This window comes from Andrena cerasifolii, chromosome 2, assembly GCF_050908995.1.
Source record: "Andrena cerasifolii isolate SP2316 chromosome 2, iyAndCera1_principal, whole genome shotgun sequence".
NCBI lineage: Eukaryota > Metazoa > Arthropoda > Insecta > Hymenoptera > Andrenidae > Andrena > Andrena cerasifolii.
Genome location: NC_135119.1, coordinates 18,559,662 through 18,584,045, shown reverse-complemented (window position 1 = coordinate 18,584,045; position 24,384 = coordinate 18,559,662). Strand labels below are relative to the sequence as shown.

Below are 24,384 nucleotides of genomic sequence, written 5' to 3'. Positions count from 1 at the left end.
GCAATTAATTATTTTCAACGTTTCGTAATATTTACGCAGGATCAATCGAAATGATTGGATAGAATTTTGCATCGCTTTCGTTGTAAATCGGATACGTTCGCACCACCGCGCACGCGCATGAAGCGCGAACGAATGATTTTCATTGAAAGCAGGACCGTATTTCTTTCCTGCGCGAGTGATCAAGCCGAGAAGGTTTGTGTCAATCTGAATCGTAAAATATTCTTATGATCCTGTTGAAACGTTAATGTTTCTCTACTTGCATGTGCTGTCACTAATTATTAGAATATAAGATACGCAATATTATCGCGCGACGTGCGTTTTAACATTGTCGGGGAGTGACCTAACCTATGAAACTCACGGTGTTATTTTCGCAGGATGGCTCCGAGATACGAATTAGCGGTTGGTCTCAATAAGGGCCACAAAACGACCAAGATCCGTGCGACCAAAAATAAGAATGAGAAGAGGAAGACGGTGTGCGTTTTGCCAGCCCGAATGAAGGGGGTAGGTATTTCATCTTAATGAGCAATATCGAACTGTATACTGCTTCAATTGAACACACGAGTTAGACAAGTTTCGTTGTGTTTGGTAAGATGAAAACTATGAGCAGATACGCTATTATTTCTTTCTAGTGTTCTATCGTATAAGGACTTACAAATGAATTAATTGTTTTACTGAAAAACTTTCGTTAAACTTGCTGGTGACAAGTTAAAGTATGAATGTAAACATTGTGAAATATGTATGTGGTTTGCTTGTATTTCTGTTTGGGTAATCATCAATTATTTCACGCAATTAATAGTTGGTTGCTAGTAATAGATGATTAAACCTGTTTAATTTTGTAATTACAGACACAATCAAAACACGACAAGTTTGTCAGAGATATAATCCGTGAGGTAACCGGACATGCACCATATGAGAAGCGTGCTATGGAGTTGTTAAAAGTTTCCAAGGATAAGCGTGCACTGAAATTCTTAAAGAGAAGGGTAAGTGTATTCGAAACGAATTTTATTTATTCTAAACTTTATATTTACTCTATAAATAATATTAGCAATTTTTATATACTGCATAAATAACACATTTAACAATTATATAGTTGGGAACACACATTAGAGCTAAAAGGAAACGTGAAGAACTTGGAAACATCCTTGTCCAGATGAGGAAAGCAGCTGCTCATCATTAACTAACGCACTATTGAATTCTTATACTATTACATATTAATAAAATATATGTAAAAAAAAGTTTCTTTATTTCGTTTAGCAAATTTATTCATTTATTACCTCTTTAAACATGTTTACAATAAAAGGTGCGGAGAAGAAGGTATGTAAGCAACTAGTTACTGAACTTTATGCTATGTATGCACTGTAGCGGCGCTTCTGAGAAGGTTTTCTGTTTTTAGAAAAGATTCTAGAAGATAAACAAGCTGAAAAAAGTCAGAGTTTGAAAAATTACTCAATTCAATGGAAGTAGTGCGGGAATGAGGTTCCTATCTTCGTCTCTATCAGAAACAACCAATCCAACTCATTTTCTGGCACCCGACAGAGTCAGTGCGAGATACCGAATTCGCTATTACATTGCGTGATAGCTCTATCAGTCTATCCTATACTTTGTATTATTATTGAGCTCAATGCGATCTATAGGTTGAAGTTTCCATTTTTGACAATAGATGACACTGGCTCTATGTTCTATGATTCTATTCTATCATCGTTTTTATAAATATAGTTCTTGTAAGGTTATGTTCGCACGTACCGCTGAAATTAGGTTAGGAACGTAGTATACACAGAAGAATAATTATGAATGAAGTTGTAGACAATAACTTCAAAACTCTCTACCCGAAAATAGAAGAGGCTATAAAGAAAGCATGCTTCATTTCCATTGACGCTGAATTCACAGGGATTCAATCGAGTGAAGTGTTGAAGTATAGGTTATAATGGATCCTCTATCAGAACTTGATATTACCCCTAACTAAATACGCTTAGCATTGTTTCTCCAATGTAATTTCAGCCTTTTCGATTCCCTCGATGTCCGATACGAGAAACTGAAGAAGAACATTCAGCCATTTGTGATAATCCAATGCGGCATCGCTACCTTCTTCCGCGTTCCTGGGGAAAATGTTTACAACGCAGAGTGCTTTAATTTCTATCTGCTGCCAAAGTCTGTGCCGTTCAAAAACAGGCAATTCTCGTGGCAAGTGGCCGCCCTAGAGTTCCTCTCTGCTCATAATTTTGACTTTGCAAAAGTATGTGGTAGAAGGATTAAGATAACTTGAATAAGTTCCTAACGCGTTCATAAAATAAACACGCTCACAGAGGGGCAAACATTAACGGCGAATGCTTGTGTGCTGCACATTTTAGTTTGCAAATGAAGGCATATCGTACCTCGACGAGCCAGATGAGAGGTTGCTGAAGCAGCACATCGACGAGGATGACTTTATGATTAATTTTGAGCATTTAACGTATGACGAAGAAGATGATTTGAAGGACTGTACGAACAAAGTTTACGAATGGCTGAAAAGCTCTCCAGACCAGATATCGTTTCAGCTGGAAACTGCCTCTCCTATTTTACAATATATGATGCACAAAGAATTAAGGACCACTTTTCCGAATATTTGGACTGTATCTGGGCATAAATGTGTACGTAGAAAATACTGCTTGTCGATGCTTCGATTCGATCGATGTGGCATGAAAGATTATCTACCTCTTCCAGTTAATTGTGATAAAAGCATCGCCGGATATGCGTAAAGTTTTACAAGAGGAAGATAGCGGCAATTTGGAAGAAGAGCTGCTAGACTCTTATGTAGGGTTTTCTAAAGTATTGAAACTCTTGATTTCCTCGAAGAAGCCGATAATAGGACACAATGTGCTTTTGGACCTGATGTTTATACATCAACAATTTTATAGACCATTGCCAAGTAACTACAAATACATTGTAATAAAGATGTATATTCAACCACTTGTATACTCCCGAGAAATTGGATAACTGACATTTGTATGTATTCCAGGTAGATATAGCGAGTTCAAAAGCAATATGCACACATTGTTCCCACAAATTTACGACACGAAATTCTTGAGTTTCGAATTAAAGAAACTACTCGACAAAGGAGGTAAAGAAATGGTTAAAAAGAACAGAGGAGCAAGCTAATTACATACGAACTAATATGAATATTTCAACAATTTTTTTTTTAAGTAAATTGGAAAGTAACTTCACTCGAGACCATATACGAGTACTTTGCAATGAATAAAGGAAGATACCTAGTATTCATGTCACCAAATATTAATTTAAAAGACGCATCTCCAGGTAATAATTCGTGCAGCTGATTCACGCAAGCATCGCTATATTTTCACAACTTCAGCCTCCTATTTTGCTTTCAGATGAGAACAGTTATCACAATGCAGGATGGGATGCCTATTTTGCTGGATACATATTTATAAAGATCGCGCACGTATTTAGTGTAAAGAAATACGGAGAGTACGTTTTATTTGTACCTAACATATTACGTTAGTAACAACATTTTACTACATTCATTTCCCGCGTGATCATATATTTGTAAACTTTAGGGGCTTGGAACAAAGGGCAGTGACGCATTCTGAATTAATGAGTAGCGTAAGAGATTTCGCGAACTGCATAAACATAACAAGAGGCAACGAGATATATTCGGTAAGCAAACTATGTCTTTAACACTCGATGACACGATGCATCAGCTAGTAATTTAAGCAAATCGTAAATGCCTCAGAAACTCGACGGACTCGATCCATTGTCAACGCGACCTCAATGGCTTCACGTCAAGATGAAATCATCATCGTTAAATGCGAAACAGGTACGCTGCGATATAAAATCGCACCGTCATCCTATTTCAGGCCTGTCCAGGAATTTGCTCGCACGACCAACCGCGAGTTGCTCTTCCCTCTTGAAGGTACCGAGCTAGGCCCTTCGCGCCCCTCAAGAGCGAAAGGTCCGAATGGTGGGGCACAACCGTCGCTCTTGCCTTCGCTCGCAACCACCCGCGGTTGCCCTTCGAAGGGAAGAGCAAAAGTTGGACGGGCCTGTCCTACTTCCATTATGCTTATGATCCTTAATGAAAAATCTCATCGTTAGGTGCTTGAGAAGTTTGCGTTTTTCGGGCAAGTGGACGTGATGCCTTTCGCCCGGAAACGCGTCCTGGTAGCTGTAGCGAATCACAAAAGGTCAGTGAAACATTTCATTCTATCGATTGTCGTATCGAATACGTTTTAAATAATTTGCAAATTTGAAATTCAACCACGAATACCACATATAGAGCTAACTTCCGGGGAGATCGGTGGCTTGGAGAGGAATGGTGCGTACGTAACTACTTGTAAGCAGTTAACTCGCTCAGAGTGAAACATATTTAAACTCGGTTGTCGCCGGGCACGAATATCGCCGCTGCAGCCTGTCAAACTGACACGAGCCACGCTCACAGAAACTCATATTTCGCGTTTTGCACATCGCCAGTATCCAGGTTAACAAAACAATGGTGAGATTAAAGGGAAATGGCTGGGGTGCGACGAGTCTCTTACCCGACTAGTAACATGTTGAATGTTTCGACGGCTCTCGGACTCGTACGTCCGGTGAGTAGCTCAGGAATCGTTTTATTTACCCGTTATATTTTACTTCACGCATCGGGCAAATATAATTAGGTATTAAGTACGCAGTTGGTATTTTAGTATGAAGCTGCCTCGGAGTAAAGGTGGCGGAACTATTTTGGATCTTTTCCAAGGGCAACCGCGTATACTCATCATTGCACTTACAAAGTGTAATATCGGTGCACGTGATTTTATACGACGTAACCTGCATTTTCGTTTTGCCAAATTTCGCTCTGGTTGGTCCGCGCGCTGATATTCAGGGAAGATATCGTCTAAATCGATTACGCACGTAGGGCGCATTACTTCCTCCGCTTAACGGCAGAAGCCTCGTCTATTTCGACGTTAAAGCATGCGCGTGTAAAGTGGCGAAGGGTGCAATTCTTTCTTTTTCGAATTTCACGAGCTCGATATAGAATTACGGAGAAACAGATTAATTATAATCGTACATGTTGTCACTGGGGCATCACCAGGAACGCTATAAATATATCGGCGGGGAAAGGTGAATGGCCTAAGATCCTTTGAAGATTATTTAGACCATTGGGGTTCTTACATAAACCTTTAGCATAAATTCGATTCTTTTGCCCGTATAATTGTTATTGTTATACATCAAATCTGTATGACATACGCTTTACGAGAGAAAGCATTTATCTTCTCTTGAATAACGATGAAGGAATCAAGATTAATGTCTGCGTTCACTCTGTCAAAATTCTCTTGCAGCGAACAGATTTCCTAGGTCTTCGTTACTTAACAGATATGCAGGTTTTGCGCTTGAGAGCATACAAACCATTAGTGTAATTAATTTATCTTTCTTTTTACGACTGAAGATACGTATCACGAATATATTCCTTTTTTAATTCATGGTTTCTCCGACTCTATTCAATTTATCAATGAGCAAGTCGTTATGAAGCAGGAAATGATTTAGGGTAAAGTTACCAGTAGTTGACCATGTGTCAGTAATTGACAACTTTTCAGAAAAACGTGAAAAATAAGGTCTTTGGAAGTGGCGAACTGTGGTTGTTAGGAGCCGCGGCGCGCTGTTGAAAAGAGATAGTTGCACTTCTAAAAACCTTATTTTTCACGTTTTTTTTGAAAAGTTGTCAACTACTGGTATCTTTGCCCTATATAACAATAAGGGTGGATGACTAAACGGACACAAGAAAAGTGTGCCTTACGAGTAGAAATTAATCTTATTGAACGATGAATCCGCATTGCGTTAAACTCGCAGCGCGGTTTGTTTCCCGAAGGGAACCTCGAATCGAACAATCGATTGCGTTTTCTTAATTCAGACAGGTTGAAATCACAAACGGCCGTCAGTTAAATATCGGGGATTCAAGCGAATCCATTAAATCCCGTTTACTTTCCATTCGACGAGCTGTCGAAACAATGAGCACTTACATAAGAACCATTGGGACTGGAATATCGTTGCTACCCCCACTGTTTAATCATTGCGCCCCACCGTTTATTGTTCCATTAACTACTTAGCACTAATATTCCTCCCGAGATATTAACGAACCACCAATCTTCAACATACTTCGCATCGCTCCGTTCAGAATTTTCGAAATTACTTCATAAATTACGGAATGAAGGATTTCATAGTATTAATAATTTTAACTCCAGTAGCCATCAAATAATGTCGAAAATTCGAAGTTTCAGTACTCTGTGTAAAATTAGTACACATGGGACCTGCACGATGAAAGCTTTCAGGCTTCGAAAGTGATGCACTAGAACGTAACAGTACCTTTTGATAGAGATCATCGCATCCCACGGCGCAAGTTTCATCACGCCTTGGCGTTTATCTCTCCATTAACTGCTTAACTACTTGCCACTAATAGCGCCCCCAAAGAAATTGGTGCTTCACCATTTCACGTGCTTCGCATTACTGCATCCAGAACCTTAAAAATTGCTCTACAAAATGAGAAAGCAAACACTTAATACTAATTATTGTTACACACAATGGCGCACCCAGAGGGGCAAAGAGCACCCCTCAAAGAAGGGGCTTTGTAAAGCGAAAAGAAAACTGGATTTTATTCTTTAAGTAAATTATAATCACCTATTGAATTTTATTCTTTAAGTAAATTATAATCACCTACTGAATTTTATTCTTTAAGTAAATTATAATCACCTACTGAATTTTATTCTTTAAGTAAATTATAATCACCTACTGAATTTTATTCTTTAAGTAAATTATAATCACCTACTGAATTTTATTCTTTAAGTAAATTATAATCACCTACTGAATTTTATTCTTTAAGTAAATTATAATCACCTACTGAATTTTATTGAATTTGCATTAATTAAATTTTTCTTCAAAATATTCTTATCCGTTCAACTTCGTTAAAGATTCAAGTTTCCCTTTCGTTTCGAAAACCTTACGCCCGGCCCAATGCGCCACTGTGAAGGCTGGGTGGTCAGGGATGCCGATCCACACCGTAACAATATCTTTTGTTAAGAACACAAAGGGAGCCGCTCAGCCTCGTCACGCGGATCAGCTGACTTCATCATTCCCGAATTAGATCAAAATGAATTATCCGGTGTCCCGCAATCAAGTATGCGTTTTCACGAGCGTGATGCATTCTCTTTTACTCTCAGCACCCCCCTGCACAATTCACTCGGCCTACCTACCGGCGTTCATATATTATAAGCGTCAGATTTTCCTCGCCACTGGCATTCCTCCAAGCCCTCTGTATCGTGTCTACCAACGAACTTTTGTACCGGAGCTAGCGCATATCGGGCCGGCGAATTATGCAAATCGAACGCGTGCAAACCTTCCCCCAGGGAAGAACTCGCGGCGCGAGGCTCGTAAAACGTATTCCCAAGAACGTATCGCTGTTTAATGATTTAAAAAGAGGCGAAGAGCTTCATTGCGTCGTGGAATCCTGCGGCTTTAGGATATTAAGAGAAATGGAAAGAAAGGGGGGATGATTTCAGGTGGATTTATTTGTTCACTTTATTAATCCTCTGCTTTGCGTCGCGGATTAAACAACGGCTCAGTCCGGCGCGTTACTCAACGTAATCGATAGGAAATTATTTTTACCCGACGTGTTATAATCGTTGTCGCTTTAAAAATTCTGTTGCAGTGCGCTGGACATATTGAATCACTTCAAGGACAACCAGGATTTACAAGTGGCGCGGTACAACCCCATCAGGCACGCTCCTCCTAGTAAAATCATTCTGTGGTATGTGCACGAACATTTTCTTCTCCTTTCTACATCCTCATCTCGCTGCTTCCTCGGTACAATGTGGGGAAGTTTGAACCTGTTTAGTGATACAATTCCATGAGGAAATTATTTCTACTTACCGCGGCATCGTGGCAGCTATTATACTCGCTTGCCCTGTTCGCACTCTTTTTACTTATGGGGAGCAAGAAGTGTGTGAAATTTCGGACGATCGCGTAGAGTACAGTGGTAGTATAATAGTGGAATTGCGGGTAGGGTGATTTCGTAGCGAAAAGTCAATGGGAATTGTATAATAACTTCTTTCATACGGGGCCTCGTTTTCGAAGTAACTTACATTTAAACAGGGCCCGATCCCAGGCCCAAAAATGATTTCTGCCGCCCTTTATATTTAATTATAAACAGTTATTTTAAAATATAATTTTTCACAGTCAGTGAAACTCTTTGTAAGTATTTGCGGAATAACAAAAGCCTTCTGTTTTATAAAAAAATGAATATTCATTAATTACCAGTTAACCAATTTTGGTCTGTTTACACCCCCCTAGATCGGGCCCTGAATTTCAGAATCTCCCAAATACCCGTGCAGATTGAGAAGTAAAAAAAAAAAAAATTACTCAAGCACCCAGCTAGTGCGGCGATTAGGAGTCACTGCGGAATCTAAGTAGGTATCTAAGAGCACATGGGAAGTTTGCTTATTTTCTCAATTCGTTTCAATATAGGATTCCACCGCGGACAGAGGATAAATATTATCCTTCCTTTCATATCCATGGATTAGCATATACTTGCGCACAATTTAATATACATCGTGACTAAGAAGTAGCTGCAGTAAATACTCCCACCCCTATCCGTCCATTTCCGTACAATTCGATTCGGATCACTTACGAACTTTCTCCCTTCTCGTAAGAAATAAGAAAATTGCAAGGTAGGAATTTTTCTTCCAGCATAGTCTCGGCGCGAAATTGAATCGCGTCCCGCGCAAGTGCACGACCGTCGTTGCCGGTGATTTAACGTCCCGCGACATTTATCGCCGCCTAATTTACTGCATTATCGCGCGATCCCAAAATTACGCGGTCCGTTCGGCCGATAATAATCCCCTGGTGGAACGCCGTTCGCCGTTCCGCGACCTCGAGGCCGGAGTCGTTTCGCGATTAGCGGCGCGGGACGTTCCGCCGTCGGTTTTCGGTGCCATTCTCGGTGCGTGCGCGCGTATGCACTAAATTCGGTAACGTCCTGCATCCGCGACGTAACCGTGATCAAAGCGCGACGCCCAATTCGATCCTCTTCCCCTGGTATTAGTGAACGAGGCGATCCGACCGTTGCGTCAAACGAATTAATGGACGTTCTCAGCGGGCCGAGCCTCGGCCCGCAGAATCTCTAATTAGCACGGAGATTGCCGTAGATGCATAAGTGGCGATCGCGGTGCCAATTGTTGCGAAGCCACCGAGCTACGTGGCACCCATCGCGTTACCCAATAACGAACGCAAAACGCTCGGGATGCCCCGATTTCGGTATCTCTCCTCTTCGACGTTCCCTGAAACCCTTGCGAAACTCGTTGTTACCTAATCGCTCGTGCGCGGGGTAATTGATTCGGTTCGGTCGTGCCTGTGTTATGGTTGACAGTGGAGGAGGTGGAACGGTGGGGCATTAATTTCTCCGTGGCTAAAACAACACGCGTGCGAGGTGTTAATTACATTTTCTGAGATACAGCGCGTTAAATCTCTGCGGTAATATATACTTCGTAAAGATTGGAGGTGTAGGAAACTGTTTTATACGTGGAATACTGAATCGGTTCGCGTGGATGAGAAGGGAAGATTGCATTTTAAGGGGTTATTCCTAGGCGGTCGAAAAGGGGCGAATATTTGTGAATTTTTTTTTAAGAAGCGGAAGCATATATTTTTACAAAACTTTTCGCGCTTAAAAGAGTAACATTTAAAGAACATTTGGTAATTTTTTCGGGGAAAAATATTTACGTTTATAGTAAAGTAACAACCGACAAGAAGCATTTTTAAAAATTTGCTTTTGCGGTGAGCACAGATATTCGGAACCAGATTATCTGAAATCAAAAAACAAAAAAGATTTCGTTAGTATATTAATGTATCCTCAGATTGATGGAGGGCATTTTCCGAAATATTAATTTAAAACAAACTGGCGAATATTTAAAGTTGAAATCCTGACTTTTTTCTCGTGATTTTTGCACGAAAAAATCAGCTCTTTTAAGCGCAAAAAGTTCTGTAAGAATATATGCTTCCGCTTTTTCAAAAAAATTCACAAACATTCGCCTCTTTTCGGCCGCCTGACTAGGTATAGCCCCTTTAAGGGGTTACCGCAGTCAGTAAGGTCAGAAAAAGAACGATTCTTTGGGAATTTATTTCAGAAAATACATGGATATTTTTACGCAAAGGTTTTTGTATTCAGACGAAGAACACTTTAACAGGTTATTATATTATGTTTTGGTGTAAAAGTATTCATTTATTGCAAAATTACAACTGATTTCGCGAAATGGGTTTTTGGATCGCGCAGACCACGATTTCTCAAGAACCGCTTCACCAATCTTTCTGAAACTTTGTAGGTTTATTCTAGACTCCAGATATTCAAATTACTCTTCAATCCAAGCATTTGTTTTTCTAAGACATACTTTTTATTTTATGAATGAAAAGTGAGTGTTTCTTTTTTTCGAAAATCGAGCATTCACAGTATATAAGACGGAACGATTGAAGACTAGATAAACTATTGTACTACCTAAATCTCCTTCGATTTTTGATTTTAGATAGCCCAGTTCCGAATAATGTTGGTAACCGCGAAACATATTTCTAAAAACAGCTTCCGGAAAATCATTTGTAATTTTGCAGTAAATAAATACTTTTACTAACTTACTTTTACTTTAAATACTATTTCTGAAATAAATCCCCAAAGAACCGTTCTTTTTCTGACCTTACTGCTTGCGGTCACCCCTTAAGGAAAGCTGCAATAGCAGCAAAGTAACGTCACGAGACAGCCCGTGACTCATCCAGCATCCTCCCAATCACTCTCCAGAGTTCCATCCAGTTTCCAGCATCCAGATACCTGCGCCACACCGCAAACTCGAACCATCGAACGCTCCCACAGCCAAGCAATTAGCGAGCTGCTCCACGGCTTCCAATCCATCGAGATTAATCGTTTTTAATTACAGGAGCGGGGTCGTCCTTTCAGGTGGGATGGTCGCCTGGATGATACATCGCATATTTAAGAAATCCGTGCAGCTCTCCTAGTCAGGTAGCAGCGTTAGGACGCTCTACCATCTGTCATACATGCGTTCAGTCTGCGCGGTATCGAGCGCGGGGGTGCGAGAAGTCCGCGCTGCCTCAACTGCGATGCGACGGCGCCACGATGACGAAACACGGTGGTCGTCTCATTCTTTCCCGCGCCGATCGCTGTAACAGAACTTTCGTGCGTGCTTGCGTGAGAGACGGGGCGAAAGCGGGAGAAATATAGATTGTAAAGAAGAAAGGTAAAGAAACAGGGGAGGACAGAGAAAAGCAAACTTCGCGTCGGATGAGCGCAGATCCCCGCGAGTATCTCCTCCTTGCGGCCACGTCCCTCCGCGCGCACGGCACTCGGCGAGATCTATTTCAATTTCAGATCGAAGTCATAGAGTGGAATCTTTGCGAGAGCTGTTATTATTATTTCTCGCCCGAGGCCCCACGTGCCGGGGCTCGTTTTCGCCCGCGGAAGCGTTCCCCGCTGCCAAAGCCGCGCTCCCTGAAAAATCCAATTATCCCTGCCGCCGCGACACCGTCGATCGTCACGGCGTCGTCCGTCCGTCATATTCTTTTTATCCGCCGCCTTTCGTCGACCACGTCACCGCCGCGCCGTGCCAAATGGCCACCGTGACGTCGGCGTCCGCGAAAATCTCCCGCCCCGGCACTTTCCTGCCGGGCTCTCGCGCTGCGCGGTGGGACGCTGGCTGACGATCGCAGACGCGGAATCGTTTTTTTTCACACTTTAACGGCGGGTCGCGGAATCCATGGTATTTTCAGCCTCGGTGATTTTTTACGGGTCGTGGGGCACGGTCTGCGCTTCGGGGCTTGGTAGATAGAATAACGATGGAGAGTCCTATGATCGATGAACGTTTTCATACGCGCTAGTAAGTTTAAGGTAATTCTTTCGCTGAAGTGGGTAGGAACTGTTTGCAGCGAAACACTCGGCGATGAAGTGTTAACCCAGTTCTTCGAACGTGCGACCCACGTTCGGTTTATATAGTTGGGTTAATGATTATATTTTATTTGCTGATGGAGGGAATTAACGGTGCCAGTGTTTCTAAAGGCAGTATACAAAGTCTGTGTGAAATCCAGAGGGCGAAATGTTAATGTCCCTGAGACAATGTAGATACGAAGGTTTTGTTTGTTAGGAGCTGTGCGTAGAGTGGGGGTGGAATGATAAAATCCACTTTCCCCGTGTGGGTGCATTAAAGATCGTGCTGACTACCTCGATCTTTTAAGTAGAAATATATTTGTTCAAATGCATACCTACGTTTGTGACCCATTTTTCAACGAATCACTTGGCAATACACCATTGAAAGTATACAAAGATATTGGGTTAAAGAATCTGCGTTGTCTACACTCGTAACTGAAAGAAGTATTAAATTTCAGTTGAAGTCTTAACGAAAATATAATGGTAATTCTTTTCCTATCCAAGATCAAGGGCCTATGGCCCCACGTTGCCTCCCTCCATGGAAGGTGCAAGTGGAACCGCTCAGTGCGTGGTCAGGCATGCGTCAGTAGCTCGCTCTGCGATGTCACGCTTCAAATTCAGTTGCAAACATGCCACCGGTGAATAGATAATTCTAATATTGGACATGAAGTCACGTAGAGCAGCGGAGCACAGAAAAGGTTAAAGAACTTTCTAGAGGCTAGCATCGATTTACTGTACCGTTATATTCAATTTGCGAGTTTCATCCTTAACGAATGCTCGAAGGTAATCCTATAAGGGCTCTCGACGGTAGAAATGTCCCATTACGTTGTCAACCGAAAAGCTGCGCGTGGCGCGCAACAGAAGGCGCTACAACTTCGTTGTAATCTTGGCAAGGTAGCTTCTTGTGATCTCGGAACAACAGCGTTAATTCAATGGCTACTGATTTACGATAAAAGAGGCACGCCCGTAACAACGTGTCCACGCTCGTGGAACCAAAATAAAGGAGTAAGTATAGACCGCGATATTGCAAAATCTGTGTCACAGATGAAATGAACCGTGTCATAGATTCATTGTGATATAGAGGGGGGTTTAACCCCTTAAGAGGGGAGGATGGTTGCGCGTGTCTCGCGTTCAAGTAATGTGACTATGAGAAATGGTCACCGAAGACAGAAGCAGGATGAAATTACTCGTCCAGCGGTAATTATGAGCGACCAAGGTGGTGCGGATGATGGACATCTAGCTAATAGGAGTTACAATATACAGGGTGCGCTAAAAGCAGCAGTGCAATAAATATATATCGTAGCAAGTTTTCCGACTGAAAAGATCCATAAGATAAGAAAATTGTTCAGTGTACATATGCTTGATTCCTTCGCTCACCCAGTGGCGGATTTAAGAAAAAATGCCCAGGTGGCAAACGTTCCGAGGGGCCCATTTTTGGAGGGGAAATGAAGAGGTAGTTTCCTGAAAACGGGCTAAGTGTAGTAGTACGAAAAATATGTAGTGTTTGGATGCCTATACCTAATCATATTTTTTTTTGGTTATAGGACCCTGCGTGGGCCTTCTATGCAGGGGCCTAGGTGGCAACTGCTCATCAGCCGCCCTGTTAAATCCGCCACTGCGCTCACCTATTCGAAATTTAACACACATAATTCAAAGTAGGAAAAATTAAGATGAAACGAAGTGATTGGCTTCTCGACCAAAGCCTCGCCTCCGCGTGCTACCGTTCAAGAAGCACATCCACGTGTTCGCAGTTCAAATAATTGTGAAAGCTAGTGGAATAATAGACGGTGAAATAGTAAATGAGACGTAAATAATGACATTGCAGAAAAATAAACCCCCGACTAGTGGTTTATATCCAGATTTTCTGAACAGTGTTTTGGTCGTGTACACGTGCACACGGCGATCTCTCAAAGCTGTTTTCCTCGAAAACGCGGCTCCCTGGGAAAAAATATTTACCCCCAGCGTTCCGACCTATTCCTCCGCGTAGATCCCATTTCTGAATCGCGTCCTTTTGACTCTGGACACCCTGTGCGCGTCTCGGCAACCTGCCTCCCATCGCGGACTCGTTGTATCTACGTCGTGGACACTTTGTGCTACTCTGTACTTATCCCGAATACCGTCCCGGCGTGCCCGAGAAAGAGAGGCCCAAGCGTTCCCCGATATTTCAAAAGTTTTCTCTGGCCGCCACCCAAGGCTAAAACACTCGAAATAACGCAGTAGCAATTCGTGTGGGCGAGCTGCCGGACGGTCAGCCTGGTCACACTGGTGTCCGGTGGCAGGTGGAGGAGCTTTTGAGGTGGATCCCTCTTCTATCTCGGCTAGAGACCGACCAACAGATGTAAAGGTCGTGCGCTCTGGGAACGAGGTCTATGGAACTGGGTTAACCAAATTCACTATTTTCTGATTTACCGCCACGCGCCTGTACAGGGTGGTGCAGAAATAGGTGGGCGAAACTCGGGACCGTGCTCCGCTCACCTGAAGGACGGGGTAAGGTCGTGCAAACGTGACCGTAGAACATGGTTAGTTCCCGAGAACCCTGATATGAAGCTTGGGTCTCTTTTGGCCCAGCGAGTTTTTACTTTTTTAATTTTCGAGGGACCATCGTTTCTCATCCCATGACATTAAGTTGAATGTATATAGGTGAAGCGAAGACCGTAGTAGGGTCAAGTATGCAGGTTTGATTGATATTGGAGGTAGACAGTGGATTGACAACAGTGTGGCAGGGAACACGGGTGAGCGTTGTCAATCTGTTCGCGGGTGTGAGCTGAAATTTTTCGAGCTGAGTACTTCATGAAGATGAGATAAAATTTATGAGATGCGTGTGCGGATACGCGAGATATTCAGTTGCAAGCATTTCCGTGTAAATTGTCTTTTGGTGGCGTTAAAGGTTTCCTTAGTGGACTGCCTGGTAAGATTAGTTGGAAAAGATTCGTACATCATTTAAAATTTTTGTGGTAGGACACTGACGGACGAGGATTTTAAAGCTATGAAAATTCACTGACACCTTAGGCTCAGCCAGACCCCTGAAGAAGGAAAAATGAAGAAAAGAGAAAATAAAAAAAAGATTTTTTTCTTATTTGATTCAAATTAATTTAATAAACGCAGAACTGGCAATATTGCGGGCACACCACAATTGTGGCGTGGTAACCATGCCATAATATGGGAGGACTTATTTCTTTAATTTTTCATTTGATTTTCTTTATTATTGTTATTATTATCCTTTCTCCGTGAAAAGATGTTATACTTTCTTACCATTAAGAAATTATTTGGGGCCCCAAAATACTTCCTGCATGCGGGCCCCTTTACAGAGAAGGAAGGTCCTGGTCGGTGTAACCACTCCAACATAAAAGAATCATTTCCAACAACTACCTCAAACAACAAGCCCGTCTGTTACATTCACAACTAAAAAAGGAATCGTTTCAATACACAACGCGCCCTCAAAGATTGCCCAGCTATTTCCAAATCACCTTGCGCATCTGTAAGGTTTCCTAAGCCGAAGATGGCAGCAGACAGTCGTCGATGATCAATGGTCGCGATGTGCCACCTAATAACACGTCTGAAGCATTAACGATGCGCATCGACGTTGAAATTGAATAACGTCTAACAGGATTGCGAGTGGATTTCAAAATATCGCGTCTTCTGAGCGATCGCCCTTTAGAAGAAGGAACTGGTCGACCGTCAGACTCCACCGAACCAAAATGGGCTCCGTAAAAAGCAGCGGCACGTTCTCAATTCCTTGAGGATTGACAATCGAGCATCGGTTGATAAGACGGTTTTGTTAGCCGAGTACAGCGGTAAAAGGCCGTGAGAGGTATGCTGAGGAACGATTGCTCGGTCGCCTTCACCTATCGGCGCGGCCAGGACGAGGTATCGCTCGATGGGCAGCCGAAGGTACTGGCAAGCAAAGAAGACGATTGAAAATACCTCGGGGTTTTCGTTTGGATTTCGAAACCGGTGCCCGAGAATTGTCGTTATCCCACGGCGCGGGCTCCTCTAGCCCGCTGGCATGGGCTAGCACCTGTCGCGCGTCGCCGACAGTGGAAATAGCTGTTTTCAGCGAGAAGAAACGCGCGCTTGCTACCCAATGACAGAGAGTAACGCGACTACGTGGGTGCAGCGAGATTAATTGCTTGTACCAATTACTGAAATAATGGTAAACGGCTCGGGTCGCCGCAGGGACACGGGGCATAATTAAGCCTCGTGATTGCGACATCATTCTCTTCTAGCGTCCTTTCCCGTCCCCCCGCGCTTTCCTTGCGCCGCGCCAGGGACACGCATCATCCCTCCAGGAGAACTTACGCGAGACTGTTGTCATGCACTTCGACTGGCGAAGCGTTCTGATAAATGCCCCTTCGAGTTGACCGGGCCCCGAGTTCTGCCAGAGTTCAGCATTATTTGAATAAATAAAATAGTGAAATAAATTCATTAAATTAATAAAATTTAATGAAAATTTATAAAACTAATACAATTTAATAAAAATTTATAAAAATAAAATTCAATACAAATTTATAGAATTAATGAAATTTAATACAAATTTAATAAAAATGTTTAAAATTTAATACAAATTAGTAAAATTCGTAAAAATTGAAATGAAATTAATAAAATTGATCAGTTTAATAAAAGTTTAATAGAAATTTATAAGATTAATAAACATTTATTGAATTAATAGTAAATAGGTTTATTTTTTGCCTTTCGTCCTCAAAATGGGGTTACATATACTGTGTGTAAGTGTTTCTGAGACTGTTAATTCAAGGTTGGTGCTTTCGTTTTGCCTTCTTACTTCATCTTGGGCTTCTTTCCTTCTCCTTTTTTCCAGAACCATACGCATCCACTCGGCTCCTTCTTCTCCCTTTAGTATCCCTCTTATCGTTGAATTTTTTCATTTCAACTCCTTACAGTCTTGTGGTATGTACCCTAGCGTCTCTGTAGCCGCTAGAGCAAGGGTGTCGAACTAGCAGCTCGCGAGCCGCAGTGGGTCCTTCTCCGCTTCGCCTGTTCCGTAGAGCCAATTCTCCTACGGGAGAACGGCCCCCTGACTTCAGGTGTACTTACACCTACTTCATTCTGACGAATTTCTCCTCCGTGTGCCGCACTCTCTCCCTACCGGGTCTCGTGCAACTCCTGGAGAAAAATAAGTGGGGGAACCGGCTGACCGGGGGCCCGACTCGTGCGGCTCTCGGAGTGGGAAAGTTCGACACCCCTGCGCTAGAGTCTAGCCCCTTTACATAGTCTGCACACTGTCTCTTTTTCTTCCTTCCAGTACTTGCTTCCCCGCTCTGCGTTCCCACATCTGAAGCTTGCGATCATACTTTGGTCTCTTCCTCTGTAGTCTCCGTCTAGGTAATTTGCTCTCTGGTTACTCCCCGATTTCTGTGTAATGAACGTTGTATCTGCCTCCTGGTATTCTGTCGTATTGCCATTGAACCTGCTCTGCCCTGTCTCTATGCGCTAATTCCTCAGCGAACTCTCTTCCTTTCCTTCTTTCTATTTCCATTTCTTATATATCCATCATTTTTTGCATATAGTATGAGTCTCTGATTTCCTCCCATTTCGACTTTTTCTCATCTTGCTTTGCGTCTATTTCCTTCCAGCATTTTTGTACTATTTTTATTCTTATTCAGCCGTTTCGTTTTCTCAATACTGGCTACTTTCTTTTTTTTTCCATGATGTTTTGAAGTTTCACTTTAATGCACTTTGTCAAGTGCAGCGCTTAGGTCCGCAAAAAGGTGGGTATACACCTTTCCCCATTTTTTCTGTACTTCTCTGTTGGCTACATAGTTCAAAATAAAAATGTTATCTATCGTCGACCTACCGCTCCCGAATCCTGCTTGTGTCTGGTATTATATGGTTCTTTTCCAATTCCTCTTTTAATCATTTTTCCAGGCACAAAGCATATATTTCGTACACTGTGTTTAGGATCGTTATCCCCGATAATTGCTCACCCTTTCTCCATCTCCTTTTTTGAATATTGGTGAAATTACCCATTCATTCCACCTCTCCGAGACTCCTTCTCCCCTCCACACTTTATTGCAAATTTCTGTGATCCTCTTTACTATTTTCTCGTTACCATAAATCCGGGCTTCATTTTCTATTTTGTCTTCGCCTGCTGCTTTCTTCTTCTTTAATTTCCTGATTTGTTATTTTGCTTCTGCTTCTGTCATTTCCTCTTCCCCTTCTCCCTCCTTGTTGTCTATTTCTTCCAACTCTCCTACTTCCGTTTACAGTCGACTAATAGAATAAAAATAAATCAAAATAAAATAAAAATGAATTTATTAAATTAACAAAAATTCATTCGGACAGTACCGAACTCTGAGTTTTGCTTAATGTTCAGGGACACTCGGACGCCACCTTCGTTGCTCCCCAGAAAATATGAGCGTGGAGCCGCTTGGGAACCGTGCACTGGGAACAAATTCCTCGGCGCGAAAACACGCCGACGCCAGTCGCAGCGTTAGTATCGCCGCGCGATTCTTTTCGCGAGAATCATAGGTGGTAGTATTGGGTGGGGATGCCTATCGCGCAGAAGTGGGGCCCCCAGGGGGTTACGTAAAGGAAGAGGGATGAGCGCAGTAAATTTAAAGAGCTGCCGCTACACAAGGCGGCGGATGTATGGAAATGATCTTTCTCTGCAGCGGAGCGGGGCGCAAGAGGTCCCAGCGACTTCTTAGTCGAAAGCTCTCTAGGACTATTTTTGTCCATAAGCTGAATAGCGGAAATAGCCTAGCCTAGCCCCTGGCCTAGAGCGTAGGCTTGACCGGCCATAATAGCGCCTCTTTCAAGGATGTATCGCGACGTCACGGTTCTCTCGGGAAAGAAATGTTGAGACGTCATTGACCAGCGGGGTGACGTTGCTCTTAGAGAATAGATCGCGGAGCAGCGACGGATCGAATCGATGGAGCTCGATTTCTCTCCCGAACCGCGACCGTTTCAAGTTCAGCCACGCTTTATCGCTTCGAGATTATTTTGTCGCTCGGATGTCACGTAATAAACTTGCGCGCGTGCGACCGGGATATTTAAACGTTCTGCAGAGTGCTGCGTCTTCTTCGATCAGGAAAGAGCACGAAAATAATTCAAACTTTTACTGTTACGTGGAATTATAAATACTTCCCAGCACATTCATCTTGCTCAAACCGGCAACGTCTCGCTTCGACAAAAGACGATTTTTATGAGTCTCCTCGTGGAGGAACTTTTTGAACATACCTACTGTGGGGGGGGGGAGGGGGTAGTGTTCTAGTAATTAATTACCCTGTGTGCACATGAACGGTACTATCCTCGAGTGATCGCTCAACATGCCACGCAGCTCAATCTATTTGCACACCATTCCTAAATCCCTGATTCCACACTTTATAGCTCGCACATATTCCCCTTAGGTAGCCTAGATTTACACCAACAGCTAAAAGTTCGACGTCAATTACCGATTTTCATTGAAAGTACATCGAGAGGTAAATATTCACCTAATTCAAAGTTAGCGCATTAAAGAATGCCAGCGTTGCCATGGAAATCCCTACTTCCGACGCTTCGTGCATTGGGTGGCGATTCTACGAGAAAAAATAGGTCGAAAATGTATGATTATTCTAAGGGGTGGTGAGAAAACACTCAGCGAGCTTCTGCTCGTTTGAATTATAAAGAGGACTTATATTAGGGCGGTGCAAATTTCGTTCGCTCACTGTTATATGATGCGACCTTCAGCAGGAACATGGCAAGGTGTGACAGACAGCCAAGGGAAGCGCATACCTCGATTAAAAGCATTTTTAACATATTTTCACTTCGGATAAAGACTTCGGCTGAATAATGCGGACGAACTCTTCTGCGCCGAGCTAATACGCTGTCCATTATGGTGGCGTGGTTCCGCGGCTCGTGTACGCGTCCCGATAATCCCGCGCACCCTTGACGTCGTCCGCGTCCACGCTCGCCAAGCCCGACCTCGGTGTATCCTTGCGACTATTTTCGCGTAACGCGTTTCGACATGATAGATGAGAGTTTTCTGCGTTTCCTCGACGTCGCGTTGCTCGGAACCTGCCAAAGATTCCCGCCGGTGGCAGGGAACGTTGAATAATTTAAGACCGCGGACAATACCTGTCGTTTGCTCGCACAACGCCGCAAGCTTTCGGCCTATCGTGAACGTCTGCCAACGAATTTTGCTCCACATCTCGAGGCACGATCGTACGAGTTCGCCACCTCCATAAGCCCCGCCGCAATCCTATCAACTTCTTGTCCATCGACAGCTTAATCGGTGTCTACTCGATGCCCAGAACTGCTCGTCGACTCGATAAAGTAATCAAATCCGACACTGCTCTGCCTGTCGGCAAAAAAGTCGAGCAAAGCGAAGTATTCGCAGGACTCTAGATGCGCTTGCGTACTATCCACTGAACTGCCTCTTTTTTTTTCCTTTTACTGGTTTAAGGCGCCAATGAGAGAGGCCTTCTATTCAACATCGCCTACCTTGACGGACGAAAATGATGCGAACTTTGAGAATTTTTTAAAACAAGTCCGTTAAATATATTTACTTCCAGCTTTGTGACTTTATTTGTCAATCTTTAGAGAATATTAAAAAAAAATTGTATGCAAAAATAGTGGTTACATCCGGAGTTATGGTGTTTCGAATAGAGCGCCTTATGAAATTCATATGCGCACTGTTAGCATAAAATCAGCCGTTGTAGTTGTCTGAAATAGAAGATTTTTACATTTCTGTAATCTGTATGAGTGTGGCGGTCGACTGAATTAGATTAAATGAGAAATACTGAAAATTAAAAAAAAAATGGCAGCGCTTAAAACAGACATCGATTTCTGCAAAACGATTCGCTGTTTTTTTAAGTCGCAACAGTCTAATTTTGCAAAAACCGACTTAGTTTTAATAGCAACGAGAATGGGACATCTACTGAAGATATATACCAAGTTTGAAGTAAATCGGGTGATTGGATTTTAAGATATCATGCTACCCAATTCGAAAACATCGTTTTGAGAAAAACGCGTTTAAACTTTTAGGTACACCGTTTTTTGTTATTAATTTTTTTTTTAATGTTACCTAAATATGTACAAATATAGGCATAAAATTTTCAATGAACATAATTTGAGGGTTTTTCTTAAAAAAAATCCCAAATATCTCGCTCCATTTCAGGCCGTCAAAGTAGGGAGACCCCTCAAACAGTTTTGACATTGGGAAAGTAATCGTCTTATTGGAAACACGAATAAATTTGAAAAAATCTACCGCGACCTACATACCTACATAGGGAAAGTATAAGCATACAGATAAATTGTGTAAGTTAATCAGGGTAAGATTTTAAAAACAGCATCTTGCTGAATCATTGCACCACGAAAGGGAAACAGGCGTAATTGAATTAACTGTACCCTAGTGTGCCATAAATTGGTGGCGAAGTAAAGACGTATTATTATTCAAAGTGGACAGTGCGCGCCCAGGCTTAACTTGGCCACCTCCGTCAGCTACGGAGCCTGGCGCACTGGCCTCTCTGTGAAACAGGTATAGGGATGTGCGTATCGTAAATTATATAGGGCAAAATGGTAGAGGATGGGTCCGATAAGGGCGGATGGACCTTCTCCAGTTGCCACGTGCTTGATTACAGACAGACTCCGTAAAAATAGACTTCCCCAGCGCCTTTCATCCAGGCGTAAGCACGCGCAACGAAAGGCTGCGGCAGACCCTACCAGCACCCTTTCCTTCTTCCTTTCCTTTTATATATTGGGACCCGGTTGTTTCCCATCGCGACTTCGTAACGGCAGACATCGAAGGAGAGCTTTAACGGGGCTGTATGGGAATTAAAGGGGGATGATCCTCGCTTCGCGGAGGCGGCTCGCGTATGCATTTCTATAAGCGTAATTGCTGACTTCTCGCCAACCGCGGTTACGCTGGCTCCTCGGCGGTCTCTTCTTCCCCTCTTCTTCCGTTTCGCTTCCTCGTTGCTTCCTCCGCGAGGGACGTCACGTGGCAGCTGACAGGCTGCGAACGAAGCCCATCTGGTTCTGGCCTTTCTGCTCTTTCGCGTGAAATTATCGAACTCTGTTAAGCGCGAGATTCATGGAACGTTGAAAAACTTTGTCTCTGAATATAAATCTACTTGCGGCACACCCTCTGCGCCTTAAGAAGTTTGCGAAGATGAAATTGTAGGATGCAACTTCTGTGGAAGCAGTGAAATTTTCAATAATTACAGAGTAATCGAATTCGAAGTCAGCTTGTTCGTCAGTCGTCGCCATTTTTATATTCCATGAAAGTCAGTGTCCCTGAAAGCGTTGCACAGTGAAGCGAAAGGCTCGTAACCCAGAAAAAAAAGGGATCTATATATTCTATATAAATGACGTGTGTTATTTATATTGGATTTTCCTTCAGAGCTGACCCGAAGTTCCTCCCTCGTCGCCAACCCTTGCACGATTTACCGATACCTCGGGGTGAAGTGGGTCCCGTCACGCCCGCTGACACTTCGGTCGACGCCGGGGCGTACGATGCGAACGTCCACGATCACTTTCTCGGTATCGTCGTCGCCGGACAATATCGGCGCGCAAACAGTCGCGCGCCTTTTATTTATAACCCTTCCACGTGTCGTCGGGGATGGAATTAAAACAAAGCGCACGCTAGCGTACGACACTTGGCACTGGCTTGCCCGCGAAGTAGCGGCTGGTGCGGGCACCGCGGTGCCGCAAAATTAAGTTCCTGGCAGCGGGACACGTCGGCGAAAAGATCCCCCGGTAAAATTGATTTTTCGACTCGATAACTTTGCTCCGATGCAGGGGCCGCAGGCGGTTTTGAACTATTTTAAGACGTTCGATGGGTCGGACTTAAAGGATGCTAGGCGTTTCGGTGGCTGCGCGTACGCTACGGCTCGTAAGCATTAGCACACCTGCTGTGTCTGCGCGAACTGTAACATTTGTTTTTAATTTGAAATACCAAATAGAGTAAAATTCGTTAGAATCGTTTAATAAATTCAATGAAACCCTTCAACGAAAAAGTGGGTGTCCTAATATTTTACGAACGACTATTGTCGTTTCTGAGGGATGTACCTATCCCTCAGAAAATGATTTTTAATTTTAATTTTAAACAATTTTCGCGGGAATAAATCAAGCTGCGAATCAGAGAGAGAGAGTAAAGTATTTAACCAGTATCTATCCTTATTTCTTTTCCACAAAGATGCTTCAATTAATCCCCGGTGATGAAGCAGAGATAGGCAAATAATTATTGAAATAAAAATGTTGGGTTCTAATGAAAGATTAAAATTGCATTCGTCACCCGTCGAATAAAGATACCTCGGCTGATCTTTTATCCGATACGTTATTTAAATCATTTTTTATTTCGATAATGCTCGGTCACAAAGGAACCCACAGAAATAGTAGCCGAGCAGCCCGACTACACGCTAACCCAAAAGCGAGCTGTCACCGGAGACCTTGGTCCTCTACCCTCGAGAAACGATACAACCCATCCGAACTGGTAACGCGCGACAGCACCAAGCGTCCTTAAAATAGGACTCGTCAGGCTCAATGGAATGCTCGGGATTCCTCGTTGAATTGCTGGTAATACGAAAATCGTGTCCAGAATTAGACGTCAGAGCGGAGGATCGGCGCGAGTGGTCCAACGATAGGCATGTCATTAGGGGATCGGTGGTGACAGCCGCTATTATACTCTCCGCTGGTCTTGCACGCTTTGCCGCCGGATGCCAACTATCGGTAGCCGCTATGTAGAGATGTCGGACTATATTTGGGACGTTGAGCTACGGTTACTTCACTGGCCCAGTTGGCCGTTGATCGGACCCCCACTAGTATTTTTAGTTTAGGTCGTAAGCACCTAAGAGCAAGCCGCACCGCGAGTTACACGAGCGAGGCGCGCGTAGAAAGGCGTGGAGCGGGTAATGAACGTGCACCGCGGCAGGGAGGAGGGGGCCGGACTTTTCCCGCGACGCTTTTATAACTAGACACCGATGGTGCTTGGCGCATTGTGGATTTTTTTATATAAGCGACCGCCAGTGTTCCCGTTAACCCTGAAAAGCCGACAGGAACGGAGAGGGGGAGGTTGGAGCCGCGGTCCGATCGTTCTTGATCCGCGGCTGTCAGCTCGCTTGACAGACGCGTTGACTCCGTGTCCCAGACTTCCTGCCGGAAAGAATGTCGCCGTTGTGACGCAAGACGCTGAGCCAAAGACCCGTTGTTGTCTTTGAACGTGTTCACAAGCGCGTGCACGCTTGTCGACACGGGCGGCGGGGAATGGCCGATGGATACTTGGGATGCTGGGGATGAAAGAGGGTGGAGCATGCGGGACGATTGGGAGTTGTATGATTTGAACGTGGCTACGGAGGAATGAGGGGTGTTAGAGGCTCGATCCTTTGCATGGGAAATTTGGGTCACACAGGTTGCTCCGTTTAAAGGGGGATGACAACTGTGTACTCAACAAACCTTAAGGGGGTAGGGGAGACCGGGGCTGGTTGTCTCAAGGGGTAGATTGACTAATT

The 24,384-nt window shown here is 43.5% G+C and overlaps 2 protein-coding genes across 2 annotated transcripts; both read left to right on the top strand.

Moving 5' to 3' along the window:
* Positions 1-39: 39 nt before the first annotated feature.
* Rpl36 (ribosomal protein L36) lies at positions 40-1,250 on the top strand. The gene is made up of 4 exons (XM_076830436.1): positions 40-192; positions 375-501; positions 846-980; positions 1,091-1,250. The coding sequence occupies exons 2-4, from the start codon at positions 376-378 to the stop codon at positions 1,175-1,177; spliced, it is 348 nt and encodes a 115-aa protein (XP_076686551.1). The 5' UTR covers positions 40-192; position 375; the 3' UTR covers positions 1,178-1,250.
* A 448-nt stretch (positions 1,251-1,698) lies between these two features.
* LOC143378619 (pre-piRNA 3'-exonuclease trimmer) lies at positions 1,699-12,231 on the top strand. The gene is made up of 12 exons (XM_076830461.1): positions 1,699-1,918; positions 1,999-2,233; positions 2,349-2,627; positions 2,701-2,905; positions 2,996-3,097; positions 3,181-3,291; positions 3,366-3,462; positions 3,552-3,651; positions 3,728-3,811; positions 4,090-4,178; positions 7,673-7,771; positions 10,938-12,231. The coding sequence occupies exons 1-12, from the start codon at positions 1,788-1,790 to the stop codon at positions 11,014-11,016; spliced, it is 1,611 nt and encodes a 536-aa protein (XP_076686576.1). The 5' UTR covers positions 1,699-1,787; the 3' UTR covers positions 11,017-12,231.
* Positions 12,232-24,384: the final 12,153 nt, after the last annotated feature.